Genomic DNA, 22,146 nt, shown 5'->3' with positions numbered 1-22,146 from the left:
AATCAGGTTAAGTCACAGGTGTTCTGAAGTTGGGAGCATTTTACAATGTAATGGGAAAGGATCTTTTTGATTATAATAATAATGGGAGAGGAAGGTATCTACAGAGACAAAGCCAGGACTAAGATTCATATGAGGAAAGTTGTGTATAAGGGAGGATTCAACCAGACGGCAACTGTGAAAGTTAGACCCTACTCTACGTCTAACTTCACAGTCGCTGTCTGGTTGAATCCTCCTTATACACAACTTTCATTGTATGAATCGTAGTCCCGGCTTTGTCTCTGTAGATGCCTTTCTTTCCCATTACATTGTAAAATGCTCCAAACTTCAGAACACCCATGACTTACCCTGATTCTTTTTTCCCTCCGTCTCCCTCTTCCTCTTTCCTCTTTCTTCTTTGGGTTTTCTTTCTTCTGTCTTGGGTATTTGGTCCACTATTATTATTTTTTTTTCCCTTTGTGTTCTTGTTCCTACCCTTTGTGGACCCCTAGCTCCCCTTGCAGTGCTCCTCTTTCTTAGTCTTTGACTGACTCCACTAATACTACTACTACAACTTCTCTTCTTCCTTTCATACTACCTCTCTTGTCCCATCCCTGTCTGCTAGCCAGTATATATTCCCTCCTCTCCTTTTCGTTAGTGTGATTTTGCAAATGGTCCAAGTCAGACCGAAATGTCATCGTAAGCTCCTCTCTCCTATGCGCAGGTCATCTGTGTATGGAGGGAATATTTTGAGGAATTCTTAAATGTTGATGAAGATATGGAAGTTCTGATTTTGTGTATAGGGCAAGGAGGAATAGCATCCTGTAGGAGTGAGGAGTGAGTTGTGAGTGTCTGGGAAGTTTGTGAGGCACTTGGTAGAATGAAAGGGGGTAAAGCAGCTGGGATTGATGGGATAAAGATAGAAGTGTTAAAAGCAGGTGGGAATATAGTTTTGGAGTGGTTGGTTCTTTTATTTAATAAATGCATGGAAGAGGGTAAGGCACCTTGGGATTGGCAGAGAGCATGCTAAGTTCCTTCGTATAAAGGCAAAGGGGACAAAAGAGAATGCAAAAATTATAGGGAAATAAGTAAGTTGAAGCATATATGTGAACAGTATTTAGATGAAGGTAGGGAAGTTTTTATTGCATTTATGGATTCAGAAAAGGCATATGATAGAGTGGATAGGGGAGCAATGTGGCAGATGTTGCAAGTATATGGAATAGGTGGCAAGTTACTAAATGCTGTAACGAGTTTTTATGAGGATAGGCTCAGGTTAGGGTGTGTAAAAGAGAGGGAGACTACTTCCCAGTAAAAGTAGGTCTTAGACAGGGATGTGTAATGTCACCATGGTTGTTTAATATATTTATAGATGGGGTTGTAAAAGAAGTAAATGCTAGGGCGTTCAGGAGAGGGGTGGGATTAAATTATGGGTAATTAAATACAAAATGGGAATTGACACAGTTGCTTTTTGCTGATGATACTGTGCTCATGGGAGATTCTAAAGAAATAATTGCTAAGGTTAGTGGATGAGTTTGGGAGTAAACAAACCATACCATGGGCGGGATTTGAACCCGCGGTCAAAGTCTCAAAACTCCAGACCGTCACGTTAGTCACTGGACCAGCTAGCCATAATAAGATTCGTCCAACTAGGTATATTTCTACACCATAGGAATATACCTAGTTGGACGAATCTTATTGTGGTTAGCTGGTCCAGTGGCTAACGCGACGGTCTGGAGTTTTGAGACTATGACCGCGGGTTCAAATCCCACCCGTGGTATGGTTTGTTTGCAATCGTGTCATTACGATTTTGTGAGTCGAGTTTGGGAGTGTGTGTAAAGGTAGAAAGTTGAAAGTGAACATAGAGAAGAGTAATGTGATGAGGGTATCAAATGATTTAGATAAAGAAAAATTGGATATCAAATTGGGGAGGAGTATGGAAGAAGTGAATGTTTTCAGATACTTGGGAGTTGACGTGTCGGTGGATGGATTTATGAAGGATGAGGTTAATCATAAAATTGAGGAGGGAACAAAGGCGAGTGGCATTGAGGTATATGTGGAGACAAAAAACGTTATCTATGGAGGCAAAGAAGGGATTGTATGAAAGTATAGTAGTACCAACACTCTTATATAGATGTGAAGCTTGGGTTGTGAATGCAGCAGCGAGGAGGCGGTTGGAGGCAGTGGAGATGTCCTGTCTAAGGGCAATGCGTGGTATAAATATTATGCAGAAAATTCGTATTGTGGAAATTAGGAGAAGGTGTGGAGTTAATAAAAGTATTAGTCAGAGGGCTGAAGAGGGGTTGTTGAGGTGGTTTGGTCATTTAGAGAGATTGGATCAAAGTAGAATGACATGGAGAGCATATAAATCTGTAGGGGAAGGAAGGCGGGGTAGGGGTCGTCCTCGAAAAGGTTGGAGGGAAGGGGTAAAGGAGGTTTTGTGGGCGAGGGGCTTGGACTTCCAGCAAGCGTGCATGAGCGTGTTAAATAGGAGTGAATGGAGACGAATGGTATTTGGGACCAGACGATCTGTTGGAGTGTGAGCAGGGTAATATTTAGTGAAGGAATTCAGGGAAACCAGTTATTTTTATATGGCCGGACTTGAGTCCTGGAAATAGGAAGTACAATGTCTGCACTCTAAAGGAGGGGTTTGGGATATTGACAGTTTGGAGGGATATGTTGTGCATCTTTATAGGTATATGCTTCTAAGCTGTTGTGTTCTGAGCACTTCTGCAAAAACAGTGATTATGTGTGAGTGAGGTGAAGGTGTTGAATGATGATGAAAGTATTTTCTTTTTTTGGGATTTTCTTTCTTTTTTGGGTCACCCTGCCTCGGTGGGAGACGGCTGACTTGTTAAATAAAAAAAAAAGTCAGTTGAGTATACCTGGTAGAGTTGTTATTTAAAGAATTAAGAGTAAGATGGAGAGTAGGATAGCAAATGAACAAGGAGGCTTTAGGAAGGGTAGAGGGTGTGTAGACTAAGTGTTTACATTGAAACATATTGTTGAACAGTATTTAGATAAGGGTAAAGAGGTTTTTGTGCCATTTATGGATTTTGAAAAGGCATACAACAGGGTGGATACGGGGGCAGTGTGGCAGATGTTGCAAATGTATGGAATAGGAGTTAGGTTATTGAAAGCAGTGAAAAGTTTTTATGAAGATAGTGAGGCTCAGGTTAGAGTATGTAGGAGAGAGGGAGATTATTTCCCAGTAAAGTAGGCCTTAACCCTTTCAGGGTCCGTCCCATAGATCTACGGCTTCACGTTCAGTGTCCAAACCGTAGATCTACACCAAAATTCTAGCGCCGTCAAATTTAGTGCGAAAACGCTCATTGGCCTACATGTGAGAGAACGGGTCTGTGTGGTGGGTGTGCGCCATAAACAGAAAATCTAGGCGCCCGCATAGCATTGTGGGAACGCCGGCTCAGTTACCCTTGTTCTCCATGCCTCGTCGCAAGGCAGCTCTCACTCAAAGGAAAATTGGGACTCTCCTCTTCCTATCTGATAGTTCTGACACTGATGGAAGTGGAAATGAAGACGAATTCTTTGGTTTTGATCAGTTAATGACCGAAAGGAATGACCAGGGTATCTACCTCTGGTGTGGGCACTCCTCAGTCACGGTCAGTTGTACCTCAATGCAAGAGAAAACTATTATTTTTGCGTGGCCAGGCCTCTGACTTCAGTAATGATGATGATAGTGACGTGGATTGTGATTTTATTGCTCTTGATGATCATTCGAGTAGTGATAGTGAGGAAACATATTCACCAGTGAAGCGTCGGTATGTACACCGCCGCATGTACTCGGGTAGTGTACCCTATGCAGTGCCCAGGGGATGGAGTACATCCCGTGGCCCTACACCAGGAATAGACAGTGAAAGTGAGGATGATGTGGCTGCACTTGGCATGGATAGACCACAGGCATCAGTAGATGGTGGTAGTGATGATGGTAGTGCCATGGCCATGCGTGACTCACCAGCCCAGGCTGGGATCCACGCTGCTGACTCCGCAGTTCAGGGACAAAGCGGAGCGTCAGCCACCAGCCCACCACAACCACAACTACCCGCACAACCAGCCTATGATGTCCAGTATCCACCAGCAAACTGTATTTGGGATTGGCAGCAAAATCCCAATTTTGTTTCCAAGCCCCACCACTTTGACTGATGACTCTCAAAGTGGAATTCTACCTACTTGTTCCCTTGGAAACACGGCCAATGAACTGGAATTTTTTGAAATATTCTTTGACCAGCCCTTGATGGAAATTATTGTCAGGAAAAGTAACAAGTATTTTGAGTACACCATGGTAAATAAGATATCACCACAGTCAAGACTACACCGGTGGAAAGAGGCAACTGTTGCAGAAATGTACAGTGGACCCCCGCATAACGATTACCTCCGAATGCGACCAATTATGTAAGTGTAATTATGTAAGTGCGTTTGTACGTGTATGTTTGGGGGTCTGAAATGGACTAATCTACTTCACAATATTCCTTATGGGAACAAATTCAGTCAGTACTGGCACCTGAACATACTTCTGGAGTGAAAAAATATCGTTAACCGGGGGTCCACTGTATTTGCTTTTTGCAACAATAATGCTTATGCCTCATGTCTATAAGCATAATATAAAAGCATACTGGTCCACAGATCGGCTAATTTCTACCCCAATCTTCAGTGAAATCATTCCAGTAATCAGGTTTATCTTACTGTTACATATGTTGCACTTCTCTGACAAAACCAGGCCTGACAGAAGTGACAGGTTATACAAGATTAGAAATGTTTTTATGTATCTAAAACAAAAGTTCAGCATGTACTTTTATCCATTCAAGAATCTTGCAATTGACGAGTCTTTGATTTTGTTCAAAGGTAGGCTGTCATTCAAGCAGTATATACCGAGCAAGAGGAAACGCTTTGGTATAAAACTGTTTGTACTCTGACTGTGACAGTGGCCTGGTATTGGATATTGTTGTATACACGGGAAGTAAAACATTGAAAGATACCGAGATGTTGTTGGGTATTTCATGTGACGTAGTGAGAAGCAAGATGGCACCTTATCTTGGTAAGGGGCATACATAATATACCGATAACTGGTACACAAGCCCTTTACTCAGGGATTTCTTGCGAGTGAACAAGACAGATGTGTGTGGCACAGTGCGTTCTAATCGTAAACATATGCCCAGGCTCAACGCAGGTGCTCGTGGTGATGACGTGCAGGTGTTTACTGCCAATGACATCATGGCATTACGGTGGCATGACAAAGGAGATGTCACATTGTTGACAACCATTCACTGTAATGAAATGCAAGACAGTGGCAAAGTTGATCGAGTGACTAGTGAACGTATTCGAAAACCAGTGACAGTGATTGATTATACACAAAACATGCGCTTGGCTGACAAATGTGACATGCAGATTGGCTTTGTTGATTGTGTTCGTAAAAGTTACAAGTGGTACATGAAACTTTTCTTCCATCTCGTGGACATTTCAATGCTCAATGCATATAATATGTACCAAATGAAGACTGGCAACAGACCACCGTATGGTGAATTTTGTTTGTCTGCTGTCAGACAACTCATAATGAAGTACCAGGTAAGAACACCTGCTATACAACAAGGTCCTCGAATTCCTGAGAATATACCCAAGCATTTGAGAAGGGAAGGTGATCATTTCATAATACAGCTTCCTTCAACTCAGAAGAAATTTGCTCAGAAGAGATGTGTTGTCTGTGCACAAACAAAACGACGGCAACGAAGACGCAGAGACACTCGGTTTATGTGAGGAATGTAAAGTACCTCTGTGCATGGTGCCTTGTTTCAAGGAGTTCCACAAGCTCCAGCAGTTCTAAAACCATGTCCAGTGATTGTAAATATGTAAATATATGATAGAACATTAGTATTATACAAGGTTTGTGCATGTTTATTGTAATAAACAAAAATGGTAAACAATAATATGATAATAACTTTAGTGTGGTTATTGTGTTCAATACAGTGAGTTTATATATATACGTTATATACAGTATTGGTCTCTCAGGCCCCAAATGTTAGTAGGAATAGAAAAAAATTAGAAAAGAAAAAACTACAAAAAACGTTAAATAAAGTAATGCGCATATGTGGAAATTGTTGATGTTGCTGCCACCAGGTCATTTTGGGTCAACTTCTAGGCACTGTATCTCAGTAAGCACTGATCAGAATTTTTTTTTTTGTCTTATTACCTTCACAAAAATATACTCTTTAATTCGGTAAAATTTTTTTTTTTTTTTTTTTTTTTTTTTCAAAATTTCTTGGATACTGGAGCACCACTTCAGATTTTGGCCTTAGACCCTGAAGGGGTTAAATAGGGATGTGTGATGTCACCATGGTTGTTCAGTATATTTAAGAGAAGTGAATGCTCGGGTGTTGGCAAGAGGTTTACCTGGAGAGAGTTTCGGGGGTCAACGCCCCCGCGGCCCGGTCTGTGACCAGGCCTCCTGGTGGATCAGCGCCTGATCAACCAGGCTGTTGCTGCTGGCTGCACGCAAACCAACGTACGAGCCACAGCCCGGCTGATCAGGAACTGACTTTAGGTTAAAAGATGAAGAATCTAACATAAAGTTGGAGTTGTCACAGTTGCTCTTTGCTTTCGGATGATTCTGAAGAGAAGTTGCAGAGGTTGGTGGATGAGTTTGGTAGGGTATGTTTAAGAAAATTGAAAATGAATACAGTGGACCCCCGGTTAACGATATTTTTTCACTCCAGAAGTATGTTCAGGTGCCAGTACTGACCGAATTTGTTCCCATAAGGAATATTGTGAAATAGATTAGTCCATTTCAGATCCCCAAACATACACTTACAAACGCACTTACATAAATACGCTTACATAATTGGTCGCATTCGGAGGTGATCGTTATGCGGGGGTCCACTGTATAGGAAAGAGCAAGGTGATGAGGACAAAAAAAATAGGTAGCTAAAAGTTGGATATCAGGTTGAAGGGAGAGAGTATGGAGGAGGTGAATGTATTCAGATGTTTTGGAGTGGACATGTCAGCAGGTGGGTCTATGAAGGATGAGGTGAATCATAGAATTGAGGGTAAAAAGGCAAGTGGTGCACTGAGGAGTCTGTGGAGACAAAGAACTTTGTACATGGAAGCAAAGTGGGGAATGTATGAGAGTATAGCTATACCAATGCTCTTATATGGATGTGAAGCATGGGTGGTGATTGTTGCAACAAGGCTAGAGGCAGTGGAGATGTCATGTCTGAGGGCAATGTGTGTTGTGAATATAATGCAGAGAATTTGTAGTTTGGAAATTAGGAGAAGGTGTGGGATTACCAAAACTATTATCCAGAGGGCTGAGGAGGGGTTGAGGTGGTTTGGACATGTAGAGAGGATGAAACAAAATAGAATGACTTTGAGAGTGTACAGATCTGTAGTGGAAGGAAGGCAGGGTAGAGGTCAACCTAGGAAAGGTTGGAGGGAGGGGGTAAAGGAGGTTTTGTGTTAGAGGGACTTGGACTTCGAGCAAGTATGCATGAGCATGTTAGATAGGAGCAAATGGAGACAAATGGTTTTTAAGACTTGACGTGCCATTGGAGTGTGAGCAAGGTAATGTTTATGAAGGGATTCAGGGAAACCAGCAGGCTGGACTTGAGTCCTGGAGATGAGAAGTACAGTGCCTGCACTCTGATGGAGGGGTGTTAATGTTTCAGTTTTATAACTGTAGTGTAGGCACGCCTCTGGCAAGACAGTGTTGGAATGAATGATGGTGAATTTTTTCTTTTTCGGGCCACCCTACCTCAGTGGGAGATGGCTGATGTGTTAATAAAAAAAAGTAATTTGTTAAACTTTCCAGTGGTTGCAGCAATGCTAACAAATTTTTTAACTTATTTCATTGTTCTTACTCATGTTTGTGATGATCTTACTAATATCCTTTCAGTTCCTCTTAGTCTACGGCTGTGGCCTCGTTCTTCCATTGTTGCTAGGAAATCTTTATCAATTTTAATTATTATTTTGTGTCCTTTCATAATCTTATACTAGTTGTTTTTCATGTTTCTTCTCCTTTTCTTCCTATCAGCCAATGAGGGCACATATACTATCTGCACTCTTTATTCATAATTCATCTTCTAGTTCTGATATCCATTGTGTATAGCTCTTCTGTGATTTTTTTTTTTTTGTGTTTCACGAGTGTGGGCATCATAAAGCCACAGAGTATTTCGCTTTTTGTTTAACATTTGCTGCCAGTTTTGTGAGTGTGTGTGTGTGTTCGTGTAGATGAATCGAATCGAATCGAAGACGACGACGAGAGCTGTCGTTAGATGGGAAGGAAGAAGGATAAGGAAGGATGGAAATAACTGGAAAAGGATGGGAAGGAGGGGAAGAGGAGGAATCAAGGCAAGTAGCCCAACCACTTTGGGACATGTGGTACCGAAGTACTAGAGGCGTAGATAGAGAAGCTTGAATGATGTCGTTACTTGGCTCTCTAGGAGAGGATGGTGAAGGCAGTGGCAGGAGCTGAGTGTGTCAGTAAGCAGCAAGCAGGATGAGTTAGTTATTCTCTTGATCCAGTTGTCAATGCTTTGAATTTTGTTCTAGAGAGTTGTGTCACACACATGGGAGAGCTGTAGAAGAGTTCGTTGGTTTGGAGTTGGTGGATTATCTGGTTGACGGTAGGGAATGGCTTTTTGTCGGTGGTGTACGTTGCAGTGTTGTCTTGGAGATGTTGGATGAGTTCTAGGCGAGTCATTGGGCTGGGGTATTGTGTCGTGGTGAAGAACATGAGCCCTTTGTGTTTGGCCCATAATGTTCCAGGTAATTGACGTGAGTGAGGTGGAGGAGACGGTGGTGGAGTTGAGGAAGATGGTGTTGATTCGTTGTCATCTTCAATAGACGAATAGGAAGATGGTTCTGGTGGCAAGGCTTCTGATTGGTTGAATTCAGTGAGGTGTGGTGGCGGTGGAGGCTTCTCATTGGACATTGTTGGAGTGACGTCACTAGTTGGTCGTGGTAATGGAGCTTCTGCAGCAGAAGTGGTGATTAAGTCCTTGGTGAATTTGAGAATTTCTTCAGAAGTTGAGATGCTGGAAATGTAAATGATGTCATGTTATTTAATGCAAATAACTCGTTGATGGTAAAGGTAAAGGATCCAGGTACAGCCATGTTCTGCATACGAGTGTATAGTAGACAATAGTGGATCTTCGTTACGTCACATGTTGGAGGAGTGATGGTGGTGGTGGTGGAGGCGGGCCGAGTAGATGCTTGAAGTAATTTTGTAGTGTCTGCTTGCAACTTTGCAATTGTGGCATACGTTGGTGTCTTGTTGGTTGATTTTTTCTTTGTTGCATCTTGTTGTTTCTTCATAATATCCTTTCTTGTAGGACATTTTGCTGCCAGTGTATGGTGATCATTACTTTTGCAGTTTAAACACGCTGGTTGTGTTGGAGCAGCAGCGGTACAGGAATTGAAGGTGTGTCCCTCACTCCCACATGTAGTGCAGAACTTCTTGTCTTTTACTGGACATGCTTTGGTGATGTGAAGATAAGAATAACAGTTCCAGCAATGTTGGATGTAGTGGTATCTTTCTGCTTCTATGTAGGTGGGACTGATGTAATAGTAGTGAACAGCAAGACCTTCATTCAGAGCAGTGGCAGCCATGTTCACGTCGGTGAAGGTGACCTTGAGTATAGACGATGCATTCGGGATTTTAGTAATGCTGTCAACAGTAGCCCAAGTATTTTGAGTTTCAATGGATGACTTGAGTTCAGCAATTGGTTGAGAAGTCAGAATCTTGTCCAATTTTTTTAGGAATACTGATTTTCTTGCCCTGAGGGCAGGAGAGGATGTAACAGTAAATCATTGAGCAGTAAGAATAGTGGTGGTTTCTGTAGTGAGTAACTTCTCTGCTTCAGCATCGTGACACACAACAATGAATGCTTCTTTCAATGACAAAATAGCGTTGAATTTCACTTGCAATGATCCCTGCACAACAGTTGCAAGAGCAAGCTTCGTTGAATCATCTGTCTCCCTATGATCCCTGTTGGGGATCGTAGGGAGACAGAGTAAGTAAGGAGAACTGCTATGACCTGCCGAGGCGAGAGTCAAAAGCAGAATCTCTGTGTAGATGAATGGTTCAGAGAACCAACATGTTGATAAATTAGACACATGTGCAACTCTTGGGTATCAATAAAGATACCAAAGTGTTGCACATGTGTCTAATTTCAGTGTGTTAGTGATAGATTGAAGGTAGTGGAAAAATTGGCATTTTGGGATTTTATGTCCTTTTGGAGTCTTAGCAAGGTACCATTGATAAAGGAATTTAGAAATGTCAGTTAACTATTCTCATGTTCTTCAGATGGAAAATATGGTGCCTCCATTCGATTAACTTTTTTTTTTTTATAATTTCTCACCAGTATTGCATTTATTTGATTTTCCAGTGAGAATGTTATTGTCAGTGATGCTTGACTTTTTTTAATATTCTGTTACACAAAATATTGTTTGTGTGGCAGTATTTCCGTCTCATTTCTATTACAGGCCACTTTTCCACTTAAAAATTCATTATTCATTTCTCACTTCACTTGCTCAATCTTTTCAGATGTTTCTGCTGGGTTGCACAGTCAAATTTATTGCTTATTTTGCTTATTATTTTTGGATCATCCATTAACATCTTCATGTACTGTAATTTTGAATTAATTTTGGCAGACTGTTTATTTTGATTAGTGACATTATTGTAGGTCCCCACTGATGAGAGTACCTCCACGAGGACATTTTATCACTTATCACTGCTCACATTTAGCCTTATAATAGGACATCTCTTGCCCATTGGGATACTGGTCTCCATTTCTTTTTGTGGATTCTTTGAATTTGTTATGTAATGTCCGATTTTTATTTCTAATTTCATTTGATTTTCAATCTCTTTGTGCAGTTGGCATGGATCACAGAGTGCGTTGAAGATTTTTTTGTCCATAATTGAATGTTTTTGACTTGATTGAGTTAGTACAACTGCCAGGGGCCTCTTAACACATCTATAGCATACAACAAGGGACACTTGTAGTTGGCTTCTTATTCTTTCACTATTTTACAGTTTCCAGATTAGTTTTTAGTAAGGAGCTTATTTGAAAGCTTTCTTAAAATATAAATAAGGGCAATTTACCCATCCTTCTTCAGATTTGTGAGGTTCCTATTAACTTTAAACATTTGATATGCAGGAATTTGCTGTTTTTATTCTCTAAGTGTTTCATCTGTTTTCCTTTAATAGCTTTTTCTAAGATGTTTGCAACATTCCTGTCTGTGTGTCAGGACACTTGTATTCCTTGCCTCTACATACCATTGCTTCTTTTGTGATTTTGGGTAGTGATGGTAAAGTTCCTTGTAGGTCATCAGAACCCAAATACACAGCACTATATGAAAAACTATTTACCACCACATATCCATGTCATTTTACCATGATCTCCAGCTGCTTTATTAGTTGTGGCTCAGAGAGTGGGAATAGATAAAAAACAGGAGCAAAGGGAGGCATACTGAGCTAAAAAGTGAGGTAGTTCAACTGGGATATTTATTATAAGAAGAAAGTGTGACTGTGGCCTGAGTGTGTTCCTGGTGTTTCCTGAAGACCATACACAGAAATATTCTCATTCTTCAAAAGTGTAATGCAAGTTACCAACAAGTTTTTACTAAAATAATATTGAAAGTGCCTGTTTATTTTTTGTGGGCTAACTATGAATTGAAGATGCTTATATGGGACCACAGTAAGAATCCATTGCTATTTTTTGTATTAATATATGCCAGAAATTATATTACTTACTTTCTTGAAGTTTTATGAAACAGTTTAAAGTGCCATTATAATTTCAGTGTAATGGAAGTTTCAAAAAACATTCTGGATGACTGCTCTGAAAATTATCCTCTCTGACCAGTATGGATCAATTGTACCATGTTACACCTAGTATGGATCACTAGACCACTGTCCCAAGAATTATCCTCTCCAGTATAGGTCAATTGTACCATGTTACACCTGGTCTGGATTACTGGACCACTGTCCTGAGAACCATCCTCTCTGACCAGTATGGATCAATTGTACCATGTTACACCTAGTATGGATCACTAGACCACTGTCCCAAGAATTATCCTCTCCAGTATAGGTCAATTGTACCATGTTACACCTGGTCTGGATCACTGGACCACTGTCCTGAGACTCATTCTTTCTGACTAGTATGGATCATTTGCACCATGTTACACCTCGTCTGGATCACTGTTAACATTCATGCTTGATGTAATATATTTTTGCATGTTCCTTGATAACTACCATAAACACTGACACATCTTGAGTTTCCATCAACAGTGATCTTAGGAAATTTTGTTTATAATCATTAAAAAATGAAGGCAGTGGAGCAATAGATCATGTGAGAATAGAAAGTTAAAGGAGTGAAGTGAACTGTAGTATGTTAAATGTTTACAGGACATTTGTAAAAAAATACATTGGGCATTTGTGAAAATGTCCAGTAACTATGTGCAAAAATGTTTATCAAGCTTGTATACAAGTGTCCAGTATGCTTGTTCAAAATTGTGTAGACATCTTTTATTTAGAATAAGATTTGTGTAAATTTTTTTTTTTTTTTTCAACAAGTCGGCCGTCTCCCACCGAGGCAGGGTAAATATTTTTCATTATTTGAACATAATATGGCAATGGATTCTTAAGGTGGCTGTGTCTTGTATGAAAAATTATAACCATGCTAACTAAGGTGCCCTTATCTACTGATTATGCTCGTGTGTGTGTGCGCGCGCGCACGTATGCACGTGTGCATGTGTACATACATGCTTGTGCACATGCAAACACACACACACACACGTTCTCACACAATACAAAACACACAAACCAAACAACACACACACACACATGCACACACAAAACACACACACATACAACACATACAAAACACACACACATACAAAACACACACACACACACAAAACACACACACACACAAAACACACACACACACAAAACACACACACACACACAAAACACACACACACACAAAACACACACACACAAAACACACACACACAAAACACACACACACAAAACACACACACACAAAACACACACACACAAAACACACACACACAAAACACACACACACAAAACACACACACACAAAACACACACACACAAAACACACACACACAAAACACACACACACACACACACACAAAACACACACACACACACTCGCCTGTGACAAGAGGGGTCCCACAGGGGTCCTAGGATCAGTGCTATTTTTGGTATATGTGAATGACATGATAGAAGGGATAGACTCAGAAGTGTCCCTGTTTGCAGATAATGTGAAGTTAATGAGGAGAATTAAATCAGATGAGGATCAGGCAGGACTACAAAGAGACTTGGACAGGCTGGACATGTGGTCCAGCAGCTGGCTCCTCAAATTTGACCCCGCCAGATGCAAAGTCATGAAGATCAGGCAAGGGCAAAGAAGACCACAGACAGAGTGTAGGCTAAGCAGCCAAAGACTGCAAACCTCAATCAAGGAGAAAGATCTTAGGGTGAGTATAATACCAAACTCATGTCCAGAAGTGCACATCAACCAGATAACTGCTGCAGCATATGAGTGCCTGGCAAACCTGAGAATAGTGTTCCAGTACCTCAGTAAGGAATTGTTCAAGACTCTGTACACCATGTATGTCAGGCCCATACTGGAGTATGCAGCACCAGCTTGGAACCCACACCTGGTCAAGCACGTCAAGAAATTAGAGAAAGTGCAAAGGTTTGCAATAAGGCTAGTTCCAGAGCTAAGGGGAATGCCCTACAAAGTAAGGTTAAGGGAAATCAGTTTTACGACACCGGAGGACAGGAGGGTTAGGGGAGACATGATAACAGCATACAAAATACTGCGAGGAATAAATAAGATGGACAGAGACAAGATGTTCCAGAGAGGGGACACAGAAACAAAGGGTCACATTTGAAAGTTGAAGACTCAGATGAGTCAAAGGGATGTTAGGAAGCATTTCTTCAGTTATAGAGTTATCTGGCAAGTGATGTAGTGGAGGCAGGAACCGTACATAGTTTTTAGACGAGGTATGATAAATCTCGTGGAGCAGGAAGAGAAAGGGCCTAGTAGCGACCAGTGAAGAGGTGGGGTCTGGAGTTGAGTCTCGACCCCTGCAACCACAATTAGGTGAGTAAAATTAGGTTATTACAAAACAAACAAACAAACACACACACACACACACACACACACACACACACACACACGAAAACTACTCCCTGTGTTTGTGTTCTAGGTTGCCAGTACTAGCAGTCACACTCACTACCTTCAACTACTGCAGTGTGGTGGCACTGTCACGTACCTGACCTGCTCCTCTATCCTATAATATGACCTTTTTAATATTATCCTGGTCTAACATCTACCAGTTCCTCCCCTGGGGAAAGAGGGGTGCCATGCTGCTGGTAAAGAATTCCTGATTAAAGGAATTGGAGCTACGCTTCCTTGGATCCAGCCTGGTTACCTCTCATTCTCAGGCACTGTACGGCTGCTCCTGGTTTATCACTTCCCTTGGAATATAACAGTCCTACCAGTTCCTGTCCTATCCTGTCCTACCACAACTCCCTTCTTGCCATATCATGCTACACCCACGTTGATGTATGTCAATGGTACCGTGAGTCTCTAAGCTTGCTGTTTGTGTTATAGCTGATGCCTAGTGGTGCTAATGGTCCTGCTGTAGCCTATGGTGATGGCTCCCAAATTTTCCCCTCTATAAAGCCTAAACACAAAATGAAACCTGATTTGGTAAGTTTTACCCATAATCCCCTTATTCTCTTGGTTACTTTCCAACTGCGATTTTTTCTTCTCACTATCAACACTTGAGAATAAATTATACTGTAGCTTGTTTTTCTGTTTTGTTTTCCACCTCAGATCTGGAGTATTAGTTTTGTACAATATATCTAACTCTTTTTACTAATATTTGCTAACTGTGAATTACGTCAGTTGTTAATTTATGCTTTGATTTAGTTTTTTACTCCTCTTTTGATATGTATAATACAGTACTACTATTTCTAGCTAATAAATAAACTTTATTTACAAAAATTTCTGTTAATTTTTTTGGGGGGTCATATATTATCTCCTTTGTAATATAGACTTAAACGTAAGTGAAAATTTCTTGAATCATCATTTTTTTAAGTCTTTGTATGAAGTACAGTATAAGTTAAAGGAAAAAAATTGCAAATTGTTAATAACATTTACTCATGTCATTTTGATTTTAACATCACCCCAAGATTATTCTAAATTAGCAACTTACAATTTTACCTAATTTACAGGGCACTAATTACAAGCGCACAAATCCCTTAGCCGAGATAGACTCAAAGTCTCGGAATAAGTTTTGGGAGGAGCAAGAGGCAGAGGAGAGGAGGAGGAAAACTGAAGAACAACTCCGCAAGGAAGAAGAAATTAAAAAGCTGGAAAGAGAACGTAAACAGAGAGAGGTAACTCTGAGCTAGAAGCTTTATATACAATATTGATTCTTGACATCATCCCTGTAAATACAGTGGACCCCCGCATAACGATATTATTTGAATCCAGAAGTCTGTTTGGGTGCCGTTATAGACCGAATTTGTTCCCATAAGAGATATTGTGAATTAGATTAGTCCGTTTCAGACCCCCAAAAATACACCTACAAAAGCACTTACAAAAATACACTTACATAATTGGTCGAGTTGGGAGCTGATCGTTTTGCGGGGGTCCACTGTATTGTGTAGCATTCTCACAAACTTTTTACAGAAATACAAGAGATTTGTCACCTAGGTATTAGGTTGGTAGACAGCAACCACCCAGGGAGGTACTGCCGTCCTGCCAAGCGAGTATGAAATGGAAACCTGTAATTGTTTTACATGATGGTAGGATTGCTGGTGTCTTTTTTTTTTTTTTCCTGTCTCAAACAAATGGGATATCAGGTACATCTTGCTACTTTTACATTCACTTAGGTCACACTACATATGCATGTACCAGCATATATGTACATACCCATCTGGGTTTTCTTTTATTTTCTTACTAGCTCTTATTATTCCTTATTTCCTTTAATCTCCATAGGTAAATGGGATGGAATTCTTCCTCCATAAGCCATGCATGTCATAAGAGGCGACTAAAATGCTGGGAGCAAGGGGCTAGTAACTCCTTCTCCTGTGTAAATTTCTAAATTTAAAAAGAAAAACTTTGGTTTTTCTTTTTAGGTTACCCTGCCTCAGTGGAATACGGGAATACGGTCAATTTGTTGAAAAAAACAAAAAAAAACTTGTCAATAGAATTTTGAGTGAAGGAAATATTCCTTGTGGTTGTTCTCATGCATTAATTAATGTCAGATTGCTTCAGTATGTATTAAGTTCTTTCAGTATGTTCTTATGGTAGAGAAAGCACAGCAACAAAGTTGAGTGTTAAAACTTAGTGTGTGGTATGCACAAGCTTTTGTGTGACAATAATATAAGAAATGTAGCTTTTTTCACTATTGCAGTCGTTACTGCACTATGGTACTTTCAGTGTTCATAGTCTGGTGAATAGATGGGATATAGTGAGGAACTAGTAGAGAGGTAGGATGAGGGGATGTACATGCTTAGAGTTTAATTTTAACCCTTTAACTGTATGTAATGTACATATACTAAAGGGACCAAATGTGTGTGATGTGCAGGTATGTAATTTGTGTGTGTTAAGGTTCACTGTGCAGCCATTTTAGGCCTTGGCTTGACTGTTTGGATTCTCTACCACATTATTCCTAGGAAAAAGTGTAGGCCTATGCAGATTCATGTGGTGCATCATGGGTAACACTGGCTCAGCACCATGTGTAGACTGACGTAAGTATGTACTTGTTTCACAGGGAAATGAAGTTTTTTATTTTATTTTATTTATTTTACTTTATGTGCGTGTGCGTGTGCGTGTGTGTGTGTGTGTGTGTGTGTGTGTGTGTGTGTGTGTGTGTGTGTGTGTGTGTGTGTGTGTGTGTATACTCACCTATTTGTACTCGTCTATTTGTGGTTGCAGGGGTCGATTCATAGCTCCTGGCCCCGCCTCTTCACTGATTGCTACTAGGCCCTCTCTCTCCCTGCTCCATGAACTTTATCAAACCTCATCTTAAAACTATGTATGGTTCCTGCCTCCACTACATCACTTTCTAAGCTATTCCACTGTCTGACAACTATGACTGAAGAATACTTCCTAACATCCCTTTGACTCATCTGAGTCTTCAACTTGCAATTATGATTCCTTGTTTCTGTGTCCCATCTCTGGAACATCCTGTCTTTGTCCACCTTGTCTATTCCACGCAGTATTTTATATGTCATTATCATGTCTCCCCTGACCCTCCTGTCCTCCAGTGTCATCAGGCCAATTTCCCATAACCTTTCTTCGTAGGACAGTCTCCCTAGCTCTGGGACTAGTCTTGTTGCAAACCTTTGCACTTTCTCTAATTTCTTGACATGCTTGACCAGGTGTAGATTCCAAACTGGTGCTGCATACTCCAGTATGGGCCTGACGTATATGGTATACAGAGTCTTGAACGATTCCTTACTGAGGTATCGGAATGCTATCCTTAGGTTTGCCAGACGCCCATACGCTGCAGCAGTTATCTGATTGATGTGCATCTCAGGAGATGTGCTTGGTATTATACTCATCCCAAGATCTTTTTTCTTGAGTGTGGTTTGCCATCTTTGGCTACCTAGACTATACTGTGTCTGCAGTCTTCTTTGTCCTTTCCTGATCTTCATGACTGCATTTGGCAGGGTTAAATTCAAGGAGCCAGTTGCTGGACCAGGCTTGTAGCCTGTCTAGGTCTCTCTGTAGACCTGCCTGATCCTCGACCGATTTAATTCTCCTCATTAACTTCACATCATCTGCAAACAGGGACACTTCTGAGACTATCCCTTCCATTATGTCATTCACATATTCCAAAAACAGCACAGGTCCTAGGACTATCCCTGTGGAACCCTGCTTGTCAGAGGCGCCCACTGACACCTTGTCACATACCACGACTCGTTGTTGCCTCCCTATCAGGTATTCTCTGATCCATTGCAGTGCCTTTCCTGTTATGTGTGCCTGATCCTCTAGCTTTTTGCAGTAACCTCTTGTGAGGAACTGTGTCGAAGGCCTTCTTGCAGTCCAAGAAAATGCAATCTATCCACCCCTCTCTCTCTCTCGTCTTACTTGTCACCTTGTCATAAAACTCCAGTAGGTTTGTGACACAAGATTTTCCTTCCCTGAAACCGTGCTGGTTGTTGATTATATGCTTGTTTCTTTCCAGGTGCTCCACCACTCTTCTGATGTTCTTCTCCATGACTTTGTATACTATACACATTAGTGACACACATCTGTAATCTAACACCTCGTGTCTGTCTCCTTTTTTAAAAATTGAGACATTTGCTATCTTCCATACCTCAGGTAGTTGCCCAGTTTCACTGGATGTGTTGAAGATCTTTGTTAGTCACACACACAGCATCTCTGCTCCCTCTCTAAGGACACACGGAGAGATGTTGTCTGGTCCCACCTCCTTTGAGGTATCAAGTTAACATAGCAGCTTCTTCATCTCCTCCTCGGTTATGTGTACCTCATCCAGCACTTGTTGGTGTATCTCCCTGTTCTGATTTCCTGGAGTCCTACCTGTTTCCAATGTAAATACTTCTTTAAATCTCATGTTGAATTCCTAACATACCTCTTGGTCGTTTCTTGTAAACTCCCCATCATCCTTCCTGTGTGTGTGTATGTGTATGTGTGTATGTATGTATGTTTGAATGTGTGTATGTTTGTGTGTGTGTATGTTTGTATATGTATATGGGTATGTTAAGAATGCATGACCTCCCATGGTTAAAAGGTTAATCATGTCACTACCTCACAAGGAAACTGTATGCATTAAGAAACTACCAAGCAACTTACAGCTTGCAGGGTTAGATTAAGAAAATGCAAAACATGTACAGTACTATTTTTTTGCACTGTACTGGTTAATTTACCTTCCTTATTCTTCTTTCTTTCTTTCTTTCAACAAACCGGCTGCATCCCACTGAGGCAGGGTGGCCCAAAAAGAAAAACAAAAGTTTATCTTTTTAAATTTAGTAATTTATACAGGAGAAGGGGTTACTAGCCCTTGCTCCCGGCATTTTAGTCGCCTCTTGCAACACACATGACTTAGGGAGAAAGAGTTCTGTTCCACTTCCCCATGGAGATAAGAGGAAATAAACAAGAACAATAACTAGAAAGAAAATAGAAGAAAACCCAGAGGGGTGTGTATATATATATACAGGTCTCCCTCAACATTCGCGAAGGTTAGGGGATCAAGAGCCTCGCAAATGTTGAAAAACCGTGAATGTTTGGTGCCCCAATATATTGTAGGGAAATATATTACAATACTGCTTCCTTAACTTGTTGAACCATGAATAATCATAAAATACAGTACATGAAAACGTCGTAAATTGTACTAAATATATACATGTTATGCTTTAATAACGTATGTTATTTAATAACATGTATGTTATTAAATACCACAGACTCCACCACTGCGAGTCCCTACTACCCTCCCTCCGACCCCCGCAACTGGCAGCCAGCCCTCCCACCACTCAGTGTGGTGAGTGTTTTGTTTGTTCATTATTTGCTATTAAACTACAGAATAAATAATGTAAACCCATTCATGACTGCATATTGGAATGGCTATTAGGAAAGGTATTAGATGGTGACATCATGTGTTTACTCTTGAACACAGCAAAGAATCGAACATTTCTGCTATTGCTAATAATAACAATAGTAATAATAATAATAAATACGATATAATTGAAGAAGGAAATTGTACAAAAATACGAGGGAGTGGTTGACACATCGTCAGTGTGACTTTGTTTATGCTGGAGTGAACATTAGTCTCCCTGCTCTTCCAAACATTTCACAATAATTCAGCGGTTGAGGCAGTGGTATTTAATAACATATATGTTATAAATAATAATAGTACATGTTATTATTAATAACATGTATTATTATTAACATATATGTATTTAATAACATATATGTTATAAATAATAATAGTACATATTATTATTAACCTGTATGTTATTAAATACCATTGCCTCAATCACTGCCTCTACCACTCCAGTCACACTCAATCTACAAGCACCAAACACAATGAATTATTGTGAAATGTTTGGAAGAGCAGGGAGACTAATGTTCACTCCAGCATAAACAAAGTCACACTGAAGATGTGTCAACCACTCCCTCGTATTTTTGTACAATTTCCTTCTTCAATTATATCATATTTATTATTATTATTATTATTATTATTATTATTATTATTATTACTATTGTTATTATTAGCTGTAGCAGAAATGTTTAATTCTTTGCAGCGTTCAAGAGTAAACACATGATATCACCGTCTAATACCTTTCCTAATAGCCATTCCAATATGCAGTCATGAATGGGTTTACATTATTTATACTGTAGTTTAATAGCAAATTATGAACAAACAAAACACTCACCATACAGTGGTGGGAGGGCTGGCTGCCAGTTGTAGGGGTCGGAGGGAGGGTAGTAGGGACTCGCAGGTGGCGGGAAACTTAAATATGATTTGGCGGTTGGGAATTTGGTGGCTGGGAATTTGGCGGTTGGGAATTCACGAATGTGTGAAGCCTGTGAAAGTTGAAAACGTGAATGTTGAGGGGGACCTGTATATGCTTGTACATGTATGTGTAGTGCATGTTTATGAGACAGAAAAATGGACACCAGCAATCCTACCATCATGTAAAACAATTACAGGCTTTCGTTTTACCTTCCTTATATTTTTATTTATTAGTTTGATTCTATTTAATTTTTCAGTTGACTGATGCTCAGCATCGTGAACAATTAACCAGAGAGAGAAATGCGCGCATTTTGGCCGAGCGCAAAGCTGAACAAAATGCCGATCATCATCTTGCTGCTCACCGAGACCAGAAGTGGCAGCAGGAGTTGGAGAGTCAACACCATGAAGAAGCAGAGCGAGCAAAGCGAGCTGAGATCATGAGACTAGAACGCAAAAAGGTTGGTATTTCATTATGCTACTGTTAGCCGCTTTAATCCAAATAACTTTTATATAAAATACAAGTTATTATGGATTGGGCACCTGGTTTGTGAATGAGAGTTAACAGAATGAAAGTTTTGGATATACGTAGTTAGTGTTTCCAGGTCCTGTACCTTGGCATAGTAAATGTGACTGTCTTATTAGTTAATTTATTCTAATTAAGTGTACTGAGCATGTTTTCAGTCAGTTACAATCTTTTAAAAATGTACTTTATACACGCTTACATTGTTCGTTTTTCATAAATCAGGGTTTCTTCACAGGAGTATTTTGGGTAATCAAGGAGGTTAGATATTCCAGTAATTATAAACAAGAGAATAAATTCTGAAAGGCATTTAGTATTTTTGATGGTCAGTATTTAGACTTCATATGGCTGGAGTGTGTCAAGGTTGATGTTGACTTGACATTGCATATTATTAACCCTTTGACTGTTTCAGCCGTATATATATACGTCTTGCGAGCCAGTGTTTCGGATGTATATGTATTCAATAATTCTAGCAACTTCAAATCAAGCAGGAGAAAGCTAGTAGGCCCACATGTGAGAGAATGGGTCTGTGTGGTCAGTGTGCACTGTATAAAAAAAAATCCTGCAGCATGTAGTGCATAATGAGAAAAAAAAAAACTCCGACCGTGCTTTTGGATTAAAACACCGACTTTGAGGTGTATTTTCATGTAGTATTTATTGTTGCATTCTCGTTTTCTTGGTCTCATTTGATAGAATGGAAAACATATTACAGAAATAGAGATGATTTTGATTAGTTTCTCGAAGACGACCTTGAAATTGAGCTCAAAGTAGTAGAAATGTTCGATTTTTACCAATGTTCAAGAGTGAGCAAATCACACCACACGTCCAATACACGTCAAATGGGGAGTCGAATATTCTTTCACTAGTGCACTAATATTATTTATACCATTTTTACAATTATGCAGGAGTCTGCATAACAGTAAGTTTTGTATTTTTTGTAAGAATAAAATATCAAAATAGAAAGCAATAGTAATATAAGAGGGGCCTAGAGATGTGACTAATGAACAGAGGATATGTTATTTTAGTGCCAGGAATGTCTGCATTGTTTATTCTGGACACAATTGGCATCTTTTTAATTTGCGTGAAATTGGCCAAATTGCCAATTTCTGACC

The 22,146-nt window shown here is 40.1% G+C and overlaps 1 protein-coding gene across 11 annotated transcripts in view; it reads left to right on the top strand.

Moving 5' to 3' along the window:
• The window catches only part of Abp1 (Actin binding protein 1), a 216,009-nt gene that overhangs the window by 109,280 nt on the left and 84,583 nt on the right, over positions 1-22,146 (top strand). For 9 of the 11 annotated variants that reach the window (XM_053793014.2, XM_070098813.1, XM_070098812.1 and 6 more), the window contains 3 exons: positions 14,634-14,732; positions 15,260-15,424; positions 20,772-20,972. In XM_053793014.2, the coding sequence (XP_053648989.2) occupies positions 14,634-14,732; positions 15,260-15,424; positions 20,772-20,972 (465 nt within the window). The remainder of the gene's footprint in view (positions 1-14,633; positions 14,733-15,259; positions 15,425-20,771; positions 20,973-22,146) is intronic. The other 2 variants (XM_070098808.1, XM_070098807.1) reach the window with 1 other exon arrangement.

Source organism: Cherax quadricarinatus, chromosome 64 (assembly GCF_038502225.1).
Source record: "Cherax quadricarinatus isolate ZL_2023a chromosome 64, ASM3850222v1, whole genome shotgun sequence".
Classification (NCBI taxonomy): Eukaryota; Metazoa; Arthropoda; class Malacostraca; order Decapoda; family Parastacidae; genus Cherax; species Cherax quadricarinatus.
Note: the sequence above shows the minus strand (reverse complement) of the source record. Positions and strands in the feature narration are given on the sequence as shown.